Source organism: Carcharodon carcharias, chromosome 14, assembly GCF_017639515.1.
Source record: "Carcharodon carcharias isolate sCarCar2 chromosome 14, sCarCar2.pri, whole genome shotgun sequence".
NCBI lineage: Eukaryota > Metazoa > Chordata > Chondrichthyes > Lamniformes > Lamnidae > Carcharodon > Carcharodon carcharias.
Genome location: NC_054480.1, coordinates 36,164,313 through 36,189,199, shown reverse-complemented (window position 1 = coordinate 36,189,199; position 24,887 = coordinate 36,164,313). Strand labels below are relative to the sequence as shown.

The 24,887-nt window shown below is 37.5% G+C and overlaps 1 protein-coding gene across 6 annotated transcripts in view; it reads right to left on the bottom strand.

Annotated features, from left to right (window-relative positions):
* Positions 1-24,887, bottom strand: part of LOC121286909 (zinc finger and BTB domain-containing protein 46-like) — a 108,125-nt gene that overhangs the window by 13,044 nt on the left and 70,194 nt on the right. For 3 of the 6 annotated variants that reach the window (XM_041204162.1, XM_041204160.1, XM_041204163.1), the window contains 4 exons: positions 22,588-22,754; positions 22,226-22,289; positions 9,770-9,945; positions 254-2,639 (listed from right to left, as the gene is read on the bottom strand). In XM_041204162.1, the coding sequence (XP_041060096.1) occupies positions 1,851-2,639; positions 9,770-9,945; positions 22,226-22,289; positions 22,588-22,754 (1,196 nt within the window). In that variant the 3' untranslated portion in view covers positions 254-1,850. Of the gene's footprint in view, positions 1-253; positions 2,640-9,769; positions 9,946-19,927; positions 22,139-22,225; positions 22,290-22,587; positions 22,755-24,887 lie in introns of those variants that run through there. The other 3 variants (XM_041204166.1, XM_041204165.1, XM_041204164.1) reach the window with 3 other exon arrangements.

The following is a 24,887-nucleotide window of genomic DNA, read 5'->3' as shown; positions in this document are numbered from 1 at the left end:
GCAGTCAGTGTAACATAAGACTTAAGAGCCATAACGATCCATGGCAATCCTTCATTATTTTACCCTGTGCAAAATTCCATAGCTGGCGGTTTTTAAACAATTGTTCTGTGTTTGATATGCTACTCTCAAAAGCAGTGCATATGGCCACTTGTATAAAGGTATACATATAGCATTCTCATGCCTTTATATTTGATGGAAACATAGCATCAAAGTTAGGTATTACAGAAAAGCTTCAAAACGAGCACAGCAATGGTTTGCTTTGGCAGCACTTCCCGGTTTATTTAAGATTGATTTGGGTGTGAGTATATCCAAGCTATTCCCAGCACATGAACTTTAGGCAGACCTTTGGCATGCCTAAGATACAGAAAGCATAATCACCTAAAAAAAAATGTAATTACTACAGTTACAGAGATCAGTACAATGCACAGTCATCTTCTCCCACTACTCATAACTAACTCTGAATATTAAACACATCTTGAATACAAACACAGGTTTATAATTACAAAGTCAGTATCATATAGAATAATATTCCAAGCAGAGAAGATTTCAACAGCTTTAAGCGCTTTTAACAAATCCAGCTGAAAGCATGTTGAAAAAATAAATATATGAGCATACTCACACAGCACTCTTAAAAACTTTCATCAGGCAAAACTCCTAATGTAAAAGGCAGAAATCTGAAATACAATATAGATTTCTAAAAAGTAACCATAGTTATGGCTTAATTTAGTAAGGATTTGCACATATTACCACTAACAAGCCAAAACATGATAAGATTTGATTTTCTGAAATATATTGAACAATTCCAGTTTTTTTGCATTTTCTAAATGATAAACAAAAATCATCAGTAAAGTATCCAAAGTAAATTCTATTAAAACATATAATTTGGTATATATTCAGTATTTAGTGTACATTATAACTAAAAAAAAGCATGTGCTACCTTTTTATCAATGCAACAAATAAGTTAACTCCTTACTTCCTTGTCTAAAGAGCAGAGAGATCTGGCACAGCTTTGAACTTTGTGAAAAGCTTCATGTCATGACACAGCCAAAATTAATCTCCACGAGAAGGCCAAAAATATAGACATTGAAATGTTAAAATAACACAACGCAGCACATGACTCACACCCGCCATAGCAAAGAAGCCCCATTATGAAACACTTCTTAAAATGCACTAACTCAGAAAACTAAATCTATGATAAAATTTGTGTGCACGGAGACGTTACAGAATGAAGGAATGTCTCATCTGTTTGCAAAGTGGAGAATCTTGTTTGGGAATGTACACCTTTCTTGTTTTTATGCATAATTTGACAGTGATGTCTAATCTATTAACACACAAAATGGTGGGGTTTTCACATCAATATTTTTGGACTGCAGGAGGGAATGAGAACTTCAACTATTACAGATTGATACTTGGGAAGCAACAGTTAGATAAACTCTGTTACTCAATGGTTGTTTCATTATCTTTCAACAGTAATCAATGTGCTTTGGATCCTGCATACACAGAGGCAATCCAGATCTGGTTACATTTTAAAGGACAACAATAGCTCAGAAAATGATTGAAAATCTCAATTTACCAATATTCTTCAAAATTATGATGAAATTTAAAAAGAAAGGTGTATAGAACCACTGGTAAAATGCCCCAAATTTTAACATCTAATCCTAAATTTCACAAGTGGACAATGAACCTGAAAAATCACTGGTGTACATATCTTTCTGAATAGTATTTTTTGTAAATATAATGTTCTTGTAAAACTGCCCGACTACAATTTAACATGTACATTAGTGAACAGCTAGCACTCTAAAGAACTATGGTGCACTGATGCACTCTAGAATGTAAAAGTAACCCAAAGGCTACATTTCTTGTGAAATCCATCCGAAATCCTTGTCATCTGCTACAGGAATTTCTTGATTCTCTTGGTCTTGTTGGGAATCTATCACTTCCTTATCATCTTCCAGAATTATATCAGCCTGTGGAATCACATCATCATCCTTCCACTTCATTTCCTCTTCACCGTCTGCCATTTCTTCATCAACCTCCCTTTCTCTGTCCTCATGATCTTCAGGGTACTGGCTTTCCCCATGTTCATCAGGGTACTGGCTTTCTCCATGATCATCGGGGAACTGGCTTTCCCCATGTTCGTCAGGGTACTGGCTTTCTCCATGTTCGTCAGGGTACTGGCTTTCCCCATGTTCGTCAGGGTACTGGCTTTCCCCATGTTCATCCGGGTACTGGCTTTCCCCATGTTCGTCAGGGTACTGGCTTTCCCCATGTTCGTCAGGGTACTGGCTTTCCCCATGTTCGTCAGGGTACTGGCTTTCCCCATGTTCGTCAGGGTACTGGCTTTCCCCATGTTCGTCATGGTACTGGCTTTCACCATGATCTTCAGGGTATTGATTTTCTCCATGCTCGTCAGCATACTGGATTTCCCCATGTTCATCAGGGTACGGGTTTTCTGCAGAGAACATTCCATCTGGAGACTCATCTGCACCATCCTGGTCTAGCTGAGACATCAGACTTCCACCGGCACAATCCACACATATTCCATGACGTCTAGAGCCGTGCTTAATGCCAACACTGGCTGCTGACATGAAGACTCTGTTGCAGACTTTGCAGACATATTTTTTGTCTTTGCTGTGCACCTAAATAGATGAAACAAATTATGTTTAGTGTTTTTTCTTTAAAAAAGGATTCTACCTAAAAAGCCCCTGGTGAAATAAAAAACTTGGTAAAAGTGGTTTGGGAGATCACTCAAAAGAGCAGCTTAGATGTGATGCGAGAGAAGTTTTGAGAAAATATTTCCATCACCCATTTTTTTCACTTCTTACAGCTTTCTGCAGTATGGTTTTACAGGCATCCTTTTATATCTCGGAAGCAGTCACTATTTAAATACGTAAGCTGGTACAGCAAGTGTTGGCAAGTTATTTGATCTCCTTGCCCTCAAGATCCACATGCACACTTCAACAGGGTCACCAGATAACAATCTGAAGCAGGGAGCCTGACTGATTTTCCTCTCAGTAACTCAGGGGTACAAGACCAATCTGACTCAACTACTCGCTTGATAAATTTCTCTGAACCATTGGACGAGCGACCTGACAGCATTTGATAATGGTAAGCGTAAATCTAGAAGTAACTTTACCATCACACACAATTGAGATTTGACAAATCTCTACTGAAAGAGGCTGAAGCAGATCTTTACAATAGACAAATTATCATGGGATAAAAACTAAAAACTGCGGATGCTGGAAATCCAAAACAAAAACAGAATTACCTGGAAAAACTCAGCAGGTCTGGCAGCATCAGGCGGAGAAGAGTTGACGTTTCGAGTCCTCATGACCCTTTTTGAAGGGTCATGAGGACTCGAAACGTCAACTCTTTTCTTCTCCGCCAATGTTGCCAGACCTGCTGAGTTTTTCCAAATTATCAGGGGAACCTACTGATCTTACAAATCCTCTCTACAACTCAAGCAGTGGTGTTACAGCCTAAATTGTTCTCACTGACTTGGCAGAATAATGGTGGGAAGGTGAAAAAAAACAATGAGAATTTGCTTTTCAGTTTCTTTAACAAGTATTCTTGAAGAACAATAAATAATAAAAACAAAAAAAATGCTGGAAATACTCAGCACATCAGGTAGCATTTGTGAAGAGAAATAAGAATTAACCTTTCAGTTCATGACCTTCATCAGAACATCTCAACCTAAAATGTTTAATTCTTTCTCTCCACACATGCTGCCTGACCCACAAGAGTATTTCCAGCATTTTTTGTTTTTTTTATTTCAGATCTCCATGATCTGCAGTATTTTGCTTTGCTGTCTTCAAATTGGGATTGAAGGACAGATCCTGGGTTGCGTACAGAATTAGTTCTGTTCTCATAGACTGTCATTAGTAATAGGGACTCTGTTAGGGGACTATTTACAAGTGGAGTTCTGCAGGGTTTGCTGTTAGGGCTGTTAGTCTTCACGATTTACAATTATGATCTGGATGAAGGCATTGTGGGTACGTATCGGGATAAAAGCATTGTGGGTAGTCTGCAAATTCATAAATTACTCAAAAATCTTTGCTGGTATCAGAGCCCTTGAGACACAAAAATGATGGTCTGATCTAGATGCAATGGGAGGAAAGGCCATCATTTGTGGAGTATTGTGGGGTGGTGAGGTAACATTTAATCCAGGTGAAATGTACTGTAATGCATACCATGCTGCATCTGAATTTAAATCTGTGAAGGTTTTATAATGCGATAGTCCCAAAAGGTGCACAATGTGAAGAGACGATAGTGAAAGATAGTTAGGATTATTTGCCACAAAACAAAGAGCAGTACAATGTTCAAAACCTCAGTTAGGTCACATCTGGAATACTATGTTCAGTTCTGGTCTCTTCACATGAGGAGAAATAGAAAGGCTCTGGAGATGTTTCAGAGGGCCACTAGGTTAATCTGTAGTTTAAAAACCTTGGCTATCATAATAGGTTCAGGAAGGTGGATCATTTTATTCTAGAAAAATATTGACCTTGGGAGGCGTGATTAATGCATTTAAAATTATTAAGGGACTAAACTGTTTGCATGTTGACAGACTATTTGCGTAAGAGAGAATGAGGGATGAATATACAAGTTATTTAAGCAGGAAACTAGGTCAGATGTCATGAAGCTTTTCTTTTTCTAGAGTCTCAGATGTTTGGCACGTTGCAAACTGGTGTGTAGTGGGTATAGATCCACAGCAAACATTCCAAAAAGGGAACTAGGCAAGCTCCTGGAGGAGGCCAATCTCACTGTGTACAAAAAGTAGGTGGGATATTGGATGATGTACCCTGTCGTCACTATTATCTTGTGGTGGAATTTGTTTTTGATTACCTTCCAGGGACAGGGAGGAATTTCCTAGGGTTTTATTTTCCCTGAACAGGCGTTAAGTTTATTTTTTAAACCTTCTTTCACCTCTGCCAGGAGATTACTTGGCTATTGGTAGGCAGGTGCATTAATGGTTAGTTACAACATGGCTGAAAGGGTATTACCCAACGGACCAGGTGATCTTTTTCCTTCTATCTCTTTAGTATGATCTCTTGGGGTACTACTCAAAGACACAAGTGAAATGTTTAGTTCTAACCTGGCCTACCTGCACTGTTCAAGTCGGAATGCAGGCAACTGGAGTTGCCTCTGAATTGTTGAGGCCAATTTAAATTGTATACAAATATCAGGTTCCTTGTCAGGAAAAAAAGCCAAACATTAAAATAATTTTACATCTGTATCTCTGCAAAGGACACATGTTAAACACAAGACTCGATATATCAAGATGTACAAGAGTTAAACTTTATGATAACTCCTGTTTCTGCATGTTAAAATTGCCACAGTAGGAGGTCTGGACATATTATGTGTAGACCCACATATGGCCAAGTGCATTAGAATGCCATACATATGTATTTCTTGTCATTTGGACCTACTGATACATATGTGCCATTGAGTCCAGCAGTAGCTTCTGCCCAAGCCAGGAAAACTCAAGTTTATTTTTAGCCCCCAAGTTCAGTTTATCAATCAAAAAGGAATGGGACTACTTTCATTGCCATGCCCAATTGCTCAAATTAGAGTTCATTTACTTTTTGCATTTATGCAAATCTTCCCCCTCCTGCTCTCCAGAAATTTTGAATGCTGGCCAGTCGTTTTTTTTTAATCCCTGCACTGATGTCCTGCCCCTTTTGCACTCCTGCAAAATGTTTGATCTTTTTGTCTCTTCAACCAGACTATATGACACTCAGGGAATAGGGAGTCCCTCGACATCGTGCAGATGGCATCACAACAGAATGGAACAAGTTACATGGACTTAACTGGACTTTCCTGTCCAGCTTTCTTTTTTAATTTAGTTATGGGATGTGGGCGTTGCAGGCAAGGCCAGTATTTGTCAACCCCTAACTGCCCTTTAGAAGGCAGTGGTGAGCCCCCTTCTTGAACCATTACTATCTGATTCATGTAGGTCAACCCACAGTGCTGTTCAGAAGAGTGTTCCAGGATTTTGGCCCAACAACAATGAAGGAATGGCAATTTCTTTCCAAATCAGGATGGTGCATGACTTGGAAGGGAACTTGCAGGTGATGGTACTCCCATGCGCCTGTTGTCCTCTGTCTCTATTATGTAGAAGAGATGCTGTCAAAGGAGCCTCGGCAAGTTTCTGCAGTGTATCTTGTAGATGTGACACATTGCAACCACGGTGTACTGGTAGTGGGAGTGAATGTTTAAGGGGTTGATGGGTGCCAGTCAAGAAGGGCTGATTTGTCCTGAAGAGCATTGAATGTCTTATGTGTTGATGGAACTACACTCGTTCATTCAGACAAGTGGGAAGTGCTCACTCGTGTTCCTGGCTCATGCCTTGCAGATGTTGAAAAAACTGAGGAGTCAAGAATGTTAATTACATATTAATTTAGTCTATAATTGTATTCAGATAGTAGACATTAACTGCGGATCCACTTGCATTTCCTATATTTCAGGGCAGATTAAACTGTGGTTTCTTAGGTTTGGAGGTGCACGTTTGTAATGTGTATCTCTGTAAATAAAAGCTGATAAAATAGTGTAAAGCTGAGACTTCAATTCTATCCTTCACTACCTTGCTATCTGTTTAGAGCTAATGTGGTACTAATGTTACTTCCCATTTATCAGCTCAAACCAGAATGCTGGCCAGATCTTCCTGTGTTTGGACATGGACAACTTCATTTTTGGCAGCGTTCAGACAAAACACTACTTCACAATCATCAGAAAACAAGCTGGAGATGGTTGGGCCAGGGACACTGCCCTGATGACCTCCTGCAGCGATGTCCTGGGCCTGAGATGATTGGCCTTCAACAACCACAACCATCTTCCTTTGTGCTAGATAGAACTCCAAACAGTGGAGACCTTTCCCTTTGATTCCCAGTGACTTCAGTTTTGCTCGGACTCCTTGATGCCACACTTGTCAAATGCTGCCTTGATATCAAGGGCAGTCACTCTCAACTCAACTCTAGAATTGAGCCGTTTTGATCATCTTCGGACAAATGAGGTTTGAAATTGAGTGGCCCTGGAGGAACCCAAACTGCATCATCTTATTGGTATGAATGTGCTGCTTGATAGGATTGTCGAGAACCGCTTCCTGCACTTCACTGATGATTTGACAATAGAGTGATGGGACGATAATTGTCTGGAATGGATGTCCTGCTTTTTTGTGGATGGGACATAACCAGACAATCTTCCACATTCTTGGGTAGATGCCAGTGTTGTAGCTTTACTGAAACAGCTTGACTAGGGGCGTGGCTAGTTCTGGAGAACATCTTCAGCATTACAGCAGTGTGTTGTTGGGGCCTATGACCTTCGCCGTATACAGCTTTCTCAGACATTTTCATATGCTATCAATAGATACGCCCAATCATGATAATGTGCAAAATGTGTTTTATAAACTCATTTTGTTTAAACTCATATTTTAGGTGACAGAAATTTCAGTTACTGAGAAATAAATATGATAAATATTGCAAGCATTTGCAATCATTGCAAGGAACCATGTGACAAGATTATGCAATCACAAGGTGAAATTCTCTCATCATAACAACATTTATCGCTCATGACATTTTAGCACTGACAGTGTCCACCACAGGAAAAAAATCTACTGCAGTTACATAAGTATTCAATGAAATGCTTGTTCCACATATTACAGTTAAAAGTGTGGCAAGCGGCAGGGAAGACAGAACATGAAAAGCAACAAATAAGATTGAGAGAGAGAGAGAGAGTTAAGAGAAATATAAATCATGTAATTGCCTCTCTGACATTCAATCAACCTCCACTCAATGGAGAGGAGTGGCATCAGTTTCTATGCCAGAAATGTAATTTATTATTTCAAATAAATTTAAGCTAGCCACATCTGGTGGGTTAATTAAGTAGGGCTTTTGATACAGAGCACTCAACTGCATTCTACTCAGGCGCATTTACTAGATGGGAAGGGGAGCAACATGAAAAACATTTTGATTCTGCTATTGCTTGTAATTTAGCCAATGATTCTCAATTTTTTGCACTATCCCACTTCAGGAATTATTTTTCTTATTATACCCATTTTATTCATTAAGCATGATGTAAGCTGTTCAGTGGGTATGGTTACATTTTCATTAACATCATTCAAAAATGACTATCTTTTGCAACAATGGACAGGAATAACAAAGAAAATATGACCTGTAAAATAAAGCTTCAGTTTAGAGGAAATACAGTTTTCTTTTAATCTTTGGTGATTGTGCAAAGTCTTCCTTGAGTCTATAGCAAGCAAGTAGTCCTATTCCTGACTTTCAACTTGGGTATGGGGCTGCTTGTATTTTGAGGTAAACCTGCCACTTGTTCAGCACTTGCTACTGTACACCAATATTAAACCGAAACATAGCATACAATTTCTCATTTATTCTAAACCACCTTCCACCTTTGTGCCATGTCATGCATGAGATTACAATCACCTATCAAAATTCTGGGGGTTACTATTGACCAGAAACTGAACTGGACCAGCTATATAAATACTGTGGTTACAAGAGCAGGTCAAAGGCTGGGAATTCTGAGGTGAATAACTCATCACCTGACTCCCCAAAGCCTGTCCACCATTTAGAAGTCAGGAGTATGATGGAATACTCTCCACTTGCCTGGTTGAGTGTGGCTCCAAGAACACTCAAGGAACTCAACACCATCCAGGACAAAGCAGCCCGCTTAATAGCACCTCATTCAAAGCATTCACTCCATCCACCACCAATACACAGTAGCAGTGTTGTGTATTACATACAAAATGCAATGCAGCAACTAATCAAAGCACCTTCCAAACTCAACATCTATCACGAAGAACAAGGACAGCAGATACATGGGAACACCACCATTTGTAAGCACCTCTCCAACACATCACCCTGACCTGGAATTATATCACTGTTCCTTCCGTGCTGCTGGATCAAAATCCTGGAACTCCCTTCCAAACAGCACTGAGCGTATCTACACCACATGGACTGCAGCAGTTCAAGGCGGCTCACCACCACCTTAAGGACATTAGGGATGGGCAACAAATGCTGGCATTGCCAGCGATGCCCACATCCCATTAAAGAATAAAAAAAATATTGGTCCAAAAGTAAACAGCAAATTACAACACAATATATATCTGGTTAATGAAGTTTCTGCAAAGGTGCCAGTCTGAATTTTAATTTAAGGCCCAAAATAACTCATACATTTTAACATAAATCATAGAAAGTTACAACATAGAAATAGGTTATTCATCCCAACAACATTGGTGATTATTGTTTTTAAAGAAAGACTAGTTACCTAGCTTAATCCCAAGGTTTAACATGCCACTAACTTCAAGTCTCTATTCTTAACTAACACCTCAAACACTTCCTAAGTCTGAAAAATGTTTAAGTAAAGCAAAAGAATACATTTATTGTGCAAAATGAAAAATCTTTTTATTTCAAGGATTCAAAAATTAACCTGCACATTTTACAAAATGCTGTAAGTTAAGTTGATGCTGCATTTAAGATCGAATAATAATAAATCTAATATCTAATTTTGATCAAAGTAAGCAAAGAATATTGAACACTTAGGCATTGCAATTATTCTTGCTAATAATTATTGGTTTCACAATTTAACCGAATCAACAATGCCAGGATTTTTCAAACTACAACTTGTGTGTTGTGGCCACATTTATATTCTTGCAGCACATTCAAATAATGTTAAAGCTAGTTTTAAAAACAATATTATATGCTTTAAATACAGTCTGCAGTTCTCAATTTTAGTACCGAATATGAAGAATGCTTACCAATGTGTGCCTTTTCATGTGTTCCCGCCGAGTAAACTTCTTGCCACAGATTTCACAAGGGTATGGCCTTTCACCTGTGTGTGAGCGCATATGTCTCTTCAAGATACATTGATGCATAGCAGAGAAGCTGCAGTATGGACACTTGAACTTCTTCCTTATCACAGTAAATTCATTAACTGTAAAATGTGAAGAAAAAGTTTTATTTAATTTGAACGTATGATCCAATAATTTTTTAGAATTAATAATTTGTACACTGCAATAGGTAGGCAATATCAAAGCCAACTAGAGCCTACAGTGCATTTTTCATTAATGATAACATTTGGATACTCATTTAGTTTCAGAGCAACCTTTCTACGTCAGTTTGTAAGAAGCAACTGTATTGCTACAAGGTGCTGAGCCATGGAGATAGGAAATTACACTGAAACCTGCAATTCCTGAAAAACTCCTGACTTGAACAATGTTGTCGGAAGAACTGGGAACTTGCAGAGATGTACACCTCCTCAACAAACACCCAGGCAATAAACTAGCCTGGACAATTTCTAGTGGCCGTTTAGTTACGAATAACTGCCTCTGCCAATAAATACTATATAGTCTCAAGGAGGAGAGAAAACAGAAAAATTGCAGCAGGTGACAATATCTCAGTTAAATTGTGTGAAATACCTGCCTCACTGAAAGACTAAAAACACAAATAATTCGCAAACATGGTGAGGAATGTTTTTTTAAGTCAAGGTTAAGAAGAACCCAAATAAACATCTTATCTGTTTTGTGCAGGGAGTGGGTGGGGGGACAGTAGTGGGAAAAAGAGAAGAATGTTGGGGCAAGAGGAGGAAAAGAGCCAAACTTTGAATAACAGTCAATTACTTTTTTCCAATGAATAACAGCTTAAGCAGAGACAATTAAGTGTTTTCATGGAAAACAAGTAACAAAACAGAATAGCAGTAAGTGTAAGCTATTCTTCCCGAAGCACATGGCTAGACAACCCCGAGCGATTCAACTCAAATGAATTTACATGAGTACACGCAAGAGGAAAATTACTGCTTAAACTACTGATGCATAGGGCAGCAGAAGGCTTGCTAATTATGTCCAGATGACTGATGTACATATATGGTTCAAGATTGTTAGGCTAAAGTCAGTGATTTAAAATGACAGCAGTGCTCACTGCAATTAATTTCTAACACGAGGTCACATACCCAGAAAGGCACTCATTTTTTACTTCATGGGCATAAATGTTAATTACAGATGAACTAGAATTTCCATCTCAAGTCTGATTAGTAGCATTGATGGATGCTAGCCAAAACTGGAAAAAAAATTGAGAACCAAATTTGATCTCAAGGAGATTAATCTTATTACTTTGACAAACTAATCAACCCAACAAAGTTGGTGCAACTGAACTGACTGTATGAAAGATTTCTTAAATTATTAGGCAATGTATGATTAAAATGGGAGTTCAGAGAGTGTCAATGTCTATATGAAGCTTTTGAAAAATTAAGTTTCACAATACTGAACAGTTTCTGTATTTGGTTTATTTCTTTAAGAGAAGATGCAGAAAAGTCAGTTCCTTTTGGATTACATAAAACCAATTAGCTGCAAGTCTAGACAAGGTACAATTCCTTAAGCACATTAAACTCAAATGTTAAAGAGCATCTACTGCACAACAGAAAAAAAAATACAAAGGAGAGATCTTGCATCAATAAAGCTTATGTCCCGAGAGTTTCTTAACACACTTCACATTGAATGAGTTATTTTTGATATATATACATTTTTTTAAAGTGGGTTGTGGGAGTTGGTTTGGATACAGGAAAAAAATCAGACATCTGCTTTGAATAGTACCAGGTGATCTTTATGGTCCAACTAAAAGGTGGACCATTTAACATCCCATCCAAAAGACTGCACCAATGCAGCACGCCCTCAGAGCTCCACTTAAGCATCAGTAAATTTATTACTGAGATCCAAGAATGAGAGGCAGTGCTGCCAACTGAGCCAAACTGACATCATGTAATGCATAACAGTACATTAGAAAGACTCAAAATTGTAATGTGAGTGAATGAGGTGAAACTTCAGAAGAGTTGCATCACTTCAAAATAACAGGTTGAAAGACAATCTGATCATATTGGAAGGGATAACTGCAACAGAAAGCTACTTTTATTGACTTTGATACTTTGTAATCATGTACGTTTAGTTGTCAAACTGTTTTGTGTATTTCTCTAAGGGTACCTTCAAGGAACATTACTGCAAGCAAGATCATAACTAGTTAGATTCATGATATTTTAATTTAGGGTAAAGAAAACCTTGAGGATGCTTTTAAAACTATGCTAAAGGTGAGGCTATCAAATGCCAATTGTCATAATTATTACATCAAGCATGCAGCTTTAATTTCCATACTTAATTTTGACTGTAAAACAATGCAAAGATAAGCAGCTGCCAAAGCATTCACTGCCATCCAGAAATCCAATTCCAATATACCAGAACCAGTTACTAAGAATTTTAGGAATATACAGGGAGTGAGGATATTCATGGGAGGGGATGTACCCAGGATAAAGCTGATGGATGGATCATCGAGAGATACAAGCAATGGGAGGGGAACAAAACTGCAACTACCCAACAAGGAAGGCGAGGGGAGAAAGGGAAGGGCGGGGGCAGGGGTTAGGAGGGAAGCAAATGGATAGTTAAAGGAAAATAGCAATTGTTCATAATAGACACGAGTATCACAATATTAACTCCACACACAACCTGCAATGATAAACCCGTAAAAAGGTGACAATACAGAAAAAAACATTTTGTTGCCAGAGTTAATTAAATAAGCTCTTGAAAAGATAATTTAGACACCAGCATAGTTCATTTGTCAAGTAGAATCAAAGCCAAAATTAAATTTCCTTGCTATTGCAGGATGTTGGTTTACACAATTGAACTAACACTACAATAGTCCCAACATATGTACTGGTTCAATAACTCTATAATCTATTACAGAGTGATAGCAATAAGTGCCATAGAGATGTATTAAATTTCAATATTGGAAATTTAAATTGTCTAAGCATTCTAGTTACTTCAGTGAAATGCCTTTTAACAGACATGTCAAGTGTGAAATCATATGGGACAAAAACAAAACAGAAATCAAAGAAAATATAAAAGCAAAATACTGCAGATGCTGGAAATTTGAAACAAAAACAGAAAATGTTGGAAAAACTCAGCAGGTCTAGTAGCATCTGTGGAGAGAAAAACACAGTTAACGTTTCAAGTCCACATGACTTGTCTTCAGGAGAGTCTGAAGAAGAGCGAAGTAGTAGTGTCATACGGACTCAAAATGTTAACTCTGTCTTTCTCTCCACAGATGCTGTTAGACCAGCTGAGTTTTTCCAGCATTTTCTGTCAGAGAAAATGTACTATCCTGCTATGCTTCGGAGACAGCTGATCAAGTGGCTTGATCAAATATTTCATAATTCTACCATGAAACAAAGTAGTATCAAGGCATTATTTTGTAACTATTATTATATTTAACGTAAGAAGCATCTGATGACTTGTGTTATGTGGCAGGTCACTTTGCGGTTATAATGGGTGTTGCACCCTCTGGCAAACCTGCCCAGGAATTATGATTTAATTTAAAGCTACATGTATTTGGAAATATCTCAACAGTTTAATTTCAATTAGACATTTATTAATTTGCACCACTTCCATGCCATGTTACTCTGTAGCCGCTTCACTTGCTCAACCGACGTAAAATTGAATTTTCCAAAATACTGTATCCTTGAAAGAAAACCATTATTCTTTCACAGAAATGTAAAATGGTTACTTTAGTAATTCTGTTCTTAACCAACTGTCTCCAAACTGTCAAAATAGCTACTACTCATACAGGGTAACATCTCTCAACCTGCCAACAGGAAAACAAGGACAAGTGACTAAAATCAGGGTTGTTATTTTACAACACATAAATATTCAAATAAACTTATTTATAATATTTGTGTCTCACACAAATGGAGGTTTGGCATGTGCTTCATTTCATAATTTATTAGGGATTAATAACTTATAGGATTTTGATTGTACATAATTTCACTCAAACTACTGGTATGTACAGGTGCCAAAATATCAGATTAAAGCATCCAACTTGCTTTGTTTCTAGTCCAACTTACAGTAAATTGTCTCAAGTGCTTTGAGACATCTCAGTTGGAAATGGTGCTAGCTAAATGAAAACATTGATATAATTCCAGAAAGTCAAATTTGGAACAGTTTTAGGGTTGGAAAAAAAAAAATAAAAATTCATGAACACCACTCCAAAGTTTACAGGATAGAATTGAAATTCACCTACAAAAATCAATAACTGCCAGTTAAAAGGCATACACACCATACCCAGCTTGTAAAATTTCAACTTTATTAATTAAAAGGACTACTATTCCTTTTAATCCATTCTTTAAATCCGTAATGTTACGTCGCCTGGTCCCCTACACAATTCTCCATAGTTTTATCAATATAGCCATCAATCTTGAATCAAAGATAACTTGTAAAATACTAACACTACCCAACTTCACTACCCAACTTCACTACCCAACTTCACTACCCAACTTCACTACCCAACTTCACTACCCAACTTCACTACCCAACTTCACTACCCAACTTCAATACAAATGTGCCATAGCAGCCACTCCATAGGACAAGCCTTTCTCAATGGTTATGGGAGCAGTATGAGTTAGCAGCATGCAAATAAACCACAGTTACAAAAGTACTGATATTTCTTAAGAGAACAAAAATTCATTTGGTAAAACTACGAACAGCATTTTGCTGGAGTTGGAAATCTCACACCATTACACACCATTTCTTTCCCACCAAGATCCAGCCTAATGTTGCTCTATGCTGGGAGGGAAAAAATTTGTGGAAACAGTGTCAACTTCTCACAAGTGATGTAGTCCTTAGTGTTTTCCTTGGATTAGAGGAAGTACCTCAACATTTCTCCACCCTCCCCAAAATTGAATTATGGGATGCAGAATACACTGGTTTATTGAATTAGACTTCATTACTTTAAACTACAATGGACTACTGGAAACTGATTTAATAGAAAAGCATTTTGCAAAACAGACCAGACACCGATGCTAATCTTCACAATTCCTAAGAATTTAGAAGAACAATCAAAATACTAGTATGAAAATTATTCCTGGTTCCAAATACTTTCAACATAGACATACAAAATACCAACATTACAGGAGCAAACCAACTGACCAGATTTTGTATTGATGACAACATAACGCATACTGGATGGAGACATTGTCAACTGCAAGAACTATGCAGGGGATTAAAAACATTCTTCATCTTCACAAGCATTTCACACCTATTACTCCAATGTATGAACTAGCAGCTGCACAAGCAAAGAAGATTTGCCTCTGCCCTTATAATGGTTTGAGAGATCAAAAAGGAAACAATAAATCATTTCACCAGTAACAATATGCTTGTGTATTTCACTCAAGCAACTGCATAATGCATTCATTCTTACACAAATAATTTAACAGCTTTTCAACAGTAAAGTCCTGAGCTGCTAGCAAATTGTTCTTCCAATGTTTAAGCTGGTTTATTTCTGAAGCAATTCAACAAGAGATCAGAGACTCCCAGGCAATTCCCTTTCTATGTAGTTAGTTGATTTTACATGGGGTGGGGACAGAAGTGCCATAATAGGCCTCTGCACCCATGGGTTGGGAAGGCACGGGGAGGGAAACAGAATCATAAAAATTTAGCCACTTGTAATTACTATCAAGTGTCCATTACCAGGAGGCATGCAAGGGCAATAATGGGTTATAAAAAAGCTTGAGCTGTAATATATGCCCTTCTTGATAGTCTCTGACCCCTTCCTTTCAGCCACCATCCCCCACCTCACTCCGCAAACACCTTGCTGCTCCAGGATTGAACTGAGTCATACTCACATGTAGTCTTTGCTTGGACAAGAATATTCCATCTTCTATTAGAACTATTAACAATTGGTGCATTCTAACTAATTTCTTTTATGAAAAAGAATGTCAAGCATCTTTCTCTTAAGACAAAAGTAATGCAAAAAGCCTACCATTGGCCACCAGCTCTTTTATAGCCAATGAGCTTATATTTGCAAAAAGGAAGATAGTTGTGGTTGTTGGGAGGTCAATCATCTCAGCCCCCAGAACATTGCTGCACGAGTTGCACAGGGTAGTGCCTTAATCCAAACCAACTTCGGCCACTTCATCAATGACCTTCCTTCCGCCATAAGGTCAAAAGTGGGTATGTTCACTGATGATTGCACAATGTTGAGCACCATTTGCAACTCCTCAGATACTGAAGCAGTCCATGTCCATATGCATCAAGACCTGGAGAACATTCAGGCTTGAGTTGCTAAGTGGCAAGTAATATCCACACTACACAAGTGCCTCCAACAAGAAATAATCTAACTATCTCTCCTTGATGTTTGCCATTATCATCAGCGTAACACCCAGAATCAACTTCTTGCGGCTCAGCATTGACCAAAAACTTAACTGGAACAGTCACAAATATTGAGGCTACAAGAGCAGATCAGAGGCTCAGAATTCAGTGATGCGTATCTCACCTCCTGACTCCCCAAACCCTGTCCACCATCCAGAAGGCACAGTTCAGGAGCATGATGGAATGCTTTCCACTTGCCTGGGTGATTGTAGCTCCAACAACACTTAACAACATCCAGAACAAAGCAAACTGTTTGATCAGCACCACATCCACTGCCTTTGACATTCACTCCTACCAATGCAAGTGGCAGCATTGTATACCATATACAAGATGCACTGCAGCAACTCACCAAACCTCCTTCAACAACAACCTTCCAAACCCATGACATGCCAGCTAGAAGGACAAGGGCAGCCGATGGATGGGAACATAAACACTTGTAAGTTCCCCTCCAAGCCACACACCATCCTAACTTGGAACTATATTGCTGTTCCTTCACTGTAACTGGGTCAAAACTCCTGGGGCTCCCTTCTGAACAACTCGGAGTGTGTCTGCACATGGACTGCAGCGGTTCAATGTGGCTCACCACCACCTTCTGAGGGGCAATTAGGGATGGGCAGCAAATGCTGGCCTGGCCAGTGTCACCCACATCAGATGAAAGAATTAAAAAGCTCAAGTTACCCTTCATACTGCATGGTGCTAAATGATTGCTGCGATGTCACTGTTCAAAACTAGTCAACATGCAAAACTCCAGCTTGTACTAACTACCATTTATTTCGACAAATAAGCTGGTGAAGTTTATAAACCACTGATAGAACCAAGAAAGCAACGGCAGTGAAAGAAACCAAGAAACAAGCCCTGAACCGACACAACTGAGACAAATTACATTCGATACAATATGTCTGAGCAAAACAATGCTTGTGATTCAGTTATGGGTATAGATTGCAAAACTTAAGAGAATTTATTCAGAAATTAACTAAAATTGGGGAAGGAGGTTGCAACCAGGGAAAGATCTTTGGATAAATGCTGAGTGGAAATATGTTGGAGAGGGGAGAGATAAAACTATGAATAAAAAATTAGTGGGGGGCTGTTGCTGGGGGCACCAGGCTGATTACTGGGATGGCAGGATTGTCATATGAGGAGATATTGGGTCAACTAGGCTTGAATTCACTGGAGTTTAAAAGAATGAGGGGGGGATCTCCTTGAAATGTATAAAATTCTTACAGAACTGGACAGACTGGAAGCAGGCTGGGGGATCTAGAACAAGGGGCCACAGTCTCAGGATACAGGTAGGCCAATTATGACTGAAATTAGGAGAAACTTCTTCACTCAGAGGGTAGTGAACCTATGAAATTCTCTACCTCAGGAGGCTGCGGAGGCTAAGTCACTGAATATATTTAAGGATGAGAGAGAGAAACTTCTGGAATCTAATGGCGTCAAAAGGTATGGGGAGAGTGCAGGAATATTTCATTGAGGTAGAGGATCAACCATGATCATGTTGAATGGCAGAGCAGGCACAAAGGGCGGAATGGCCTACTACTGCTCCTATGTTCTATGCAAAGTTAAGCTGATTTCATGAAACAGATGGAATAAATTTAACAGGAAAAGTAAAGTTTATTGTAATTAATTATTATTAATATAGTCGGTAGGGTCAAGTTTTGCTTAGGACACAATTGGGAAGTTGCGCCCAAAATGCACTCTAAATTGCTCCATTAGGTAAGGCTACACTTCAAGCTGCTGCTAAAAGTCATTAGCATAATCAAACAAAATCTCCCATGAAGCTGCACAGGGAGTAAAATAGAATGTAATAGTTTATTTCTTTTCATTAATAAGTATTCAATATAATGAAAACCTGACAGGCTTTTGAGCGTGCAGTGAATAGATTTATCACAAAAAGGTATCCAGCAATCCTACGTGTAAAGATTCTTTTAAAAAAAATCACTGAAAATGACTTAAAAAATACAGTGCTTTAAATTCCATGATCTTTTGCACTGATTTGGTTACTGTAAAGGAGTGTAAACCTAATCCTCTGCTTAACAAGTTGACTAATACAAGTTAGTATTAGGCTTTTGTACACGTTGAAAATTGAACATATTTTAAATCTGAACCAATTTTGTCCTTTTCAGATGCTGATGGCAGTTATGTATTTCCCGTTTATAATTCAACTTGAATTCAAATGGATCCTATAAAATAGGAAAGCACAATCTTTTTCATCCCAACATCCTCATTGAACATCCATCTGCGGCCGAACACAGTAAAGGATTCAATTTTCCTACCTTATTTTAAAAACAAAGTTAACTAATATACTGATAGCTGCTCTACAAATATGACCACAAAGGGTCAAATAATCTTGGGTAAAGCTGGTCCAAGATTTTGTCTTTCAAAACTCCACAAGTGCTTGGGACATATGAAGCTTAAAGCCAAGTTCTTATGAAATTGAATAATCTCAAATTGTTGATGCTTACAGATCTTGATATTCTGACTCAGGCTTTATTACATCATCAAGTTATCAGTGCCATAAAGATGGCATTCCCAAGTACCACAGTGAAACTCAGTGAATTAGAAATATAAGCATAAGGGTGCATTGCCTGAATTCAGGGGCTGCATACAACCCAAAGGTCACAGTTTGGACACACCTGTATTGTATCATGACATTTATTTTAAAGACCTATGAGGTGCCTGGATAATATTTATAACTTATGGATTAAATTAATTTATTAAACTTAGAGCAAATATAGGTACATAGGAAATAGAAGCAGGCCACCCAACCCCATGAGCTTGCTCCACCACTCAATTAGATCATGGCCAATCTTCTACCTCAACACCTCCATCCCCACATCCCTTGTCTTTTAACTAGAAACCTATTAATCTCTGTCTCAAACATATTCAACAACTGAGCCTCCACAGCCCTCTGGGGTAGTGAATTCCAAAGATGTACCATCCTCTGAAGAAATTCCTCCTCAGTTCTATGTGGCCTACCCCTTATTCTGAAACTGTACCCTCGGTCCTGGACCCTCACCCCAAGGCTGGAGAAACACCCTTCCTGCATTTGCCTCGTCGAGTTCTATAACTATTTTATAAATTTCAAAGAGATCACCTCTCATTCTTCTAAACTCTAGAGAATACAGATCCAATATCCTCAATCTCCAAAGAACTAAAGCTGAAAGAAACTTGTATTCATGCTGTGCTAGTCACAATCTCCAGGTGCCCCTAAGCACTGCATTTGACCAAGAAAGCATAAATGCTACTTAATTTACTTGATTTTTTTTTCAGTCAAACTGATTGATGGGAAGTTAAAATATTTTCCTAATTGCTCCTAGCAATAACCTTTGCTCAGAACAAGATTAGACAAAAATTCTACGAAGAGTACATTACCATGCCTTCTGTAACCACCAGAAGGAGGCAGTAAAAACGATTGTGAAACTAACGCATTTTAATTTCAACTTGCATCAGAAGTCAGGGATGCACATAGATGCATAAACTGAGCAGAAAGTATTAGTGAAACGGCATTATTCTTGGCTTTTCAACTTGTCACAAGTCCAAATTTCAGATTGTAGCAATGCGCTGAATATTGTATTAAGTTAAACAGCACTAGTATCTACACAAATGTTGAAATGCCAACACGAGGGAACCAAATCCTAATAAAATATGAGCATGTAATTAAAACTGGTTTTCCTGTTCTTTAACTGAAAGAAACAGTTTACTGAGGACAAAAACTGAACTCAATACATTTCATAGGTTGGTGGTATCTAAATTTTATTGAATTCAAAGCAATTTAAAACAGTGTGACTAAATACATCAGTGTACTATACAGCAACATATTGCTATTTCTACAAAAAAACAACAGGTGATACATTACATCCTTTGTGAAGATGTGTAGAGAATTCCATAATATACATGAATCTACAATCGAGTGACATAGCAGTTACATATAACCTCTATTTTTTTGTCTTGAACAAATTAAGTGCATAGCTATAGGTAAAGCAATCCAGTTTGCATCAAGGTAAACATTGCAAATATTGTATTAAAACCTAACAGCTTGGCTGAATTGTGGAAAAGGACTGCAGTTCACAATTAAAAAAGCAGGATGCTAGCATAAGCAGTTCTAGAACAAAATGTAAGAGTCAACACTAAATTTACAAAGCATAATATATACTCTATAGCAAATACTCAATGAACGCAACAACTGTAGACATATATGGCACGTTCAAAGCAAACTACCATTTCACTATCACATTTGTTTGGTATCCAAAAACAAAAACTTTCCAGTATTATGAATCTCAAGAGGTGGAAGCTCAACCCTTTCTTTGGTGGCAGCAGACAGAGGCGAGAGCTTCCTAGTAGAAATAAAAATGTTTTTCATCTCTTGTCACATTGACAAAAGAGTTTGCACTCATTCTGTCCCTGCAGTAATGGGAAGATTGACATAATGGATATTACGTTTAAAAAAGCTGATATAGGGGAAGCTCCTGAAAGTCAAAGAAGCTAATGCTGAGCTTTATAAGAGTAAAAAATGTAATTTCGCATTTATAAAGAGCTAGCAGCCCAGTTACATGGGATCAACATTCAAATAATGTACTTCTAGCTATGTAAAAGAAATTGAATACATAATACATCTGCAATTGATTTAAATTTACAACATGCTCTTGCATATATTGTAATCTTCAAGTCAGGAACTTCTATAAGAGTCCTATTAAACAGACACTTTTACATAGCCTAAATATGCATCACTGAGATTAAAAGTAAAAATTTCAGAAAAGAAACCACGTTTAGTCCAAAACCTCTCATTTAACAAGAAATACTAAACACCACAACTGGATAAGTGAACAAAAAATATGAACAGTGGACAAGAAAAACATTATGGGGCTGCAACCTCTTTCTTTAGTGCTGTATGATTAGGACAAAGACAAAAACCTGATCAATTCCTAAGTATATAGGATTTTGCACAAAATTCAATATAAAATACATTTAACGATTTCTAGGCACTATACTCATCCATATTTTTTAAAAGCGCCTAGTAATCTAAAAGAGTAACTTTGCTCTGCAAAGTCCATGTGCTACAAGTGCAAAGAGTGCACAGTGGGAAAAGAATAATCTATTCCTATTAATAAGATTTGAAAAGGCCTGATTAGGTGCACCAAGTAACAAAATATAATATTCTCTGTATACACTTGAGGACTTATCTATGTGTTAGCTATGCAAAAGTAGTAATACAAGAGTGAAATCCAAATTGTTATATATTAAATTATTCTGACAATTCAATTTCACTGGGTTGTGGAGTGGGGAGCTGCTGGATGGGGCCAAGTACTGGTGTATCATCATAACATTCAAGCTGCTCCTCAATTTTTAGGAGATCACTATCCAAAAGTTGGTCAGGAAGTTCAATATCAACCTGGGTGCTATCCTGATAGCAAATTCTCATGTGATTCATTAGGTTTTTCTGTATACCAAAACTCTTTCCACAGTTATTACACACAAAAGCACGGTCACATGAATGTACAGATGCTACATGACGATTTAGATCAGTTCTATCACGGAAAGATTTCAGGCAAAATGAACAGTGCAAGTTTTTGCGTTTGCAGTGGACAGTTTTCTCATGACGTTCAGCATTTGACTTCAATGTGAAGCTGGCAGGGCACCTTGGGCATCGATATCGTAAAGCTTGCCCAGGAAAGACATGGATGCCTGTGGTTGTAAGGTTTGGCCTTACAGAATCAGAAGTATCAACTGGCAGCATCATTAATGCATGTCGATACTCATGCTCCCTATGTTTTAAAGGGCTGCTAAACCCTAATTTGCAGAATCTACAGGTCAACTCATCTGGATGCAAATTTGTGACTGGCAATGGGAAACTGGAATCCTTTAAAACTTTGTCTGGAATGAAGCTGGTCCCCATTTTTGGATCTTCACCTTTCAATAAATCTGTTGCAATGTTGACATCAAGGCCTTAGAGAAGGAAATCCATGTATTAGATTTCAGCAGTGTTTCCAAGGGAAAATAAAATATGCAAACTTAAAACAATGCTGACTTTACCTGGATTGGAATTTTCATACACCTTTGACACTGCCAGGATTCCCTCTGTACTATCTACTTTGATCTGCAATTGCAAGATGGCACAAGTTAATAAATGAACTGTGATTTATACTTGTGAAAATTAATACAGAAAGATTACATTACTTACTAAATAATAATTCACATCATTTAAAATGAAGTGCACCCTTTACTGATGGTGTTTTAGAAAATATTTAAGATATAAAGATGTTTACATGGAACTAAAATCCTTGTATGTATATAAATTAGTAGCCCTGCCCCATCTGATTTACATTTTAACAATTATTTAACTTTTAAATTTCTTTGTATTTTGAATGACTCACAGAATGGCCTTGGATTCTTACCTGCGATGGTGAGTTAGTTGGTTTATGTGACATTTGTTCAGGTAAAATTTCATCATATTGCAACATCCTAGGAGGACTCTGTTCTGGAAATTGGGAAGTCAGTGGAGACAAATCTCTTGCTTGGAAATCATGTGCATCTTCTGTATGATTCAAGTTATTTCCGGGCCCTGAGGAACACAGGAAACGAGTCTCACCCACGTAAACTAGCACCAGCTGGCTTTCGACAAAAAAGAAACGCACTGCAGTAAAGTGTCTTTCTGTTTCTCTTCTGCCAGTGAGAAAGAGGAAAGGAGATCCTCAAGTTTGAAAGGAATTGCCCACAGCTTCAAAAAACTAAGTGTCTTAAAGTAATCAAGGTGTTCAAGGTTATTTCTTTGAATAAACGAAACATCCTAAATTGCTGCTCGTGTTAAAGAACGAAAATTGGCAAGTTCAATTTACCAATACAGCCAAAAATACAAACTCTTCTTACAATATCATAAATTTTCTTTACAAAGTGAATTACCAAAATTATATAATGATTTGTGGTTGAAGTAAACTTTATATTACAACAGTATACCAGTATTTTTTATGAAGACCCTTAGAAAAACACAGGTCATCTCACCTTCCTACAAAGACTCCTTTCAATATCTAAATGGTGTCAAACAAACATGCTTAATCTTCACATTTTCAGCACATTAGTTATGAAAATGCAAAAAATGAGCTTTATACTGTCAGTGCATCCTAAGTAAAATATTCAGTTTTGTGATTTTAGCTGTAATAAAATAGATAAACTGTAGGGAATTAAAACACAGCAAGTTAGGGGAGTAGCCTCAATTTCATCACCAACCTGCACATATTTGAATTAGCGTTCAAAATTTCTCAACTGTTCTTGACATAATCTTGACAATCATATTCTTGACATAATAAGACATTCCCTAATAGGACACATCTTTAACACTAATTCATCTTTAAGGTTCAAATTGCTCAGAATATAGAAAGTTAAGACAGGTTTGTTTTAAAAAGAAAACAACTTCAGTTTAACAAAAATGGTATAACATAAACTAGAACGTGAGCTGTAAAATTTTAGGCTTGAAATTGCTGTTCAAGAATCTGAAAGGGTTTAAAGCCACAGCTTCTGCACCTGAAATCAGAAAACTCTAAATATTTCCACACCACAATACAAAACAAAATCTCTTGGCCTGTTACCAAGTCTCAGCTCTACACAATCATGATAGATGCCACTTGAATAAAAAAGGACCAACCGAGTGTGCCTAGGTTATCACAGCAAAAGAACAAGCTCAGAACTAGTTCTAGAGTTTCATAATGGATTACTCCCAGAGGCCTTCTTGATAACAGACGACACTTTTATTAATACAGGTCCAAAACAACGCACAAATAGTTCTAAGTCCATTGCAAAAGAGCTTCAAGTACAGTGAACTCAGTGGAGGCGTTAACAACACAGAAATGCTTTCACTAAATTTCTTAGATCTTTTGTTAAGGTAACAAAGTTCATTTTTTAAAAAGACAGTGCTAATTTTTGAATAATGCTGGCAGTTCATGTGGATATTATCTAGCCACTGAAGCATGGGTATAGTGGTGTTTCAGGCAATATGTTAAAGCTATGTAACCTAAAACAAAAACATCTGTTTTTTGCATTCTTAGTCAATATAGGGTATATATTCACTATGGTATAACATACATTGAACTATATGTTTCACATTAAATTTAAATAATCTGAACTAAATTTAATATGAATTATAATCCAAAAATTTGAAATATTTTAATTCATGTAATTATTGCATTTAGTTTGTGCATCACAATGCACTGAAGTCAATCATATGCAACATAATCGCCTGCCTGCTTGTGATGTCAATCCCTGCGCATAAACTTGAAAATTTAATCAAATTCATGGATTACCTTTGTATTAAATCTAAATTCAATATTTAAAAAGGTAAAATTTAGATCAGTAAAAAACTCATTGCTCAACTTATTTAGCAGATGCATCGTTAGAGATCCAACCTAATGAGTTGTCTTCCCTATATTAGCTCAATTGTGCATTCAGCATATTCCAATCCTCACGTTAGTTGTCGTATCTTGCCAGACCATATTCCATGTTTCATTACTGAAACTACTTCAGGAACTTAATGCCAACCACTGAATGCTCACTGAAAAGGTTCTCTTTAACCTTTTATTCCTAATCTGGTCTATTTATTTGACACACCACATTCCTTTTTAAAGCTTCCTGGTGCAGATTATGGTTTAGCTAAGTGCAAACTGAATGCAGCACTATTCACACCCCTGTGGACATGTTTCTTTTC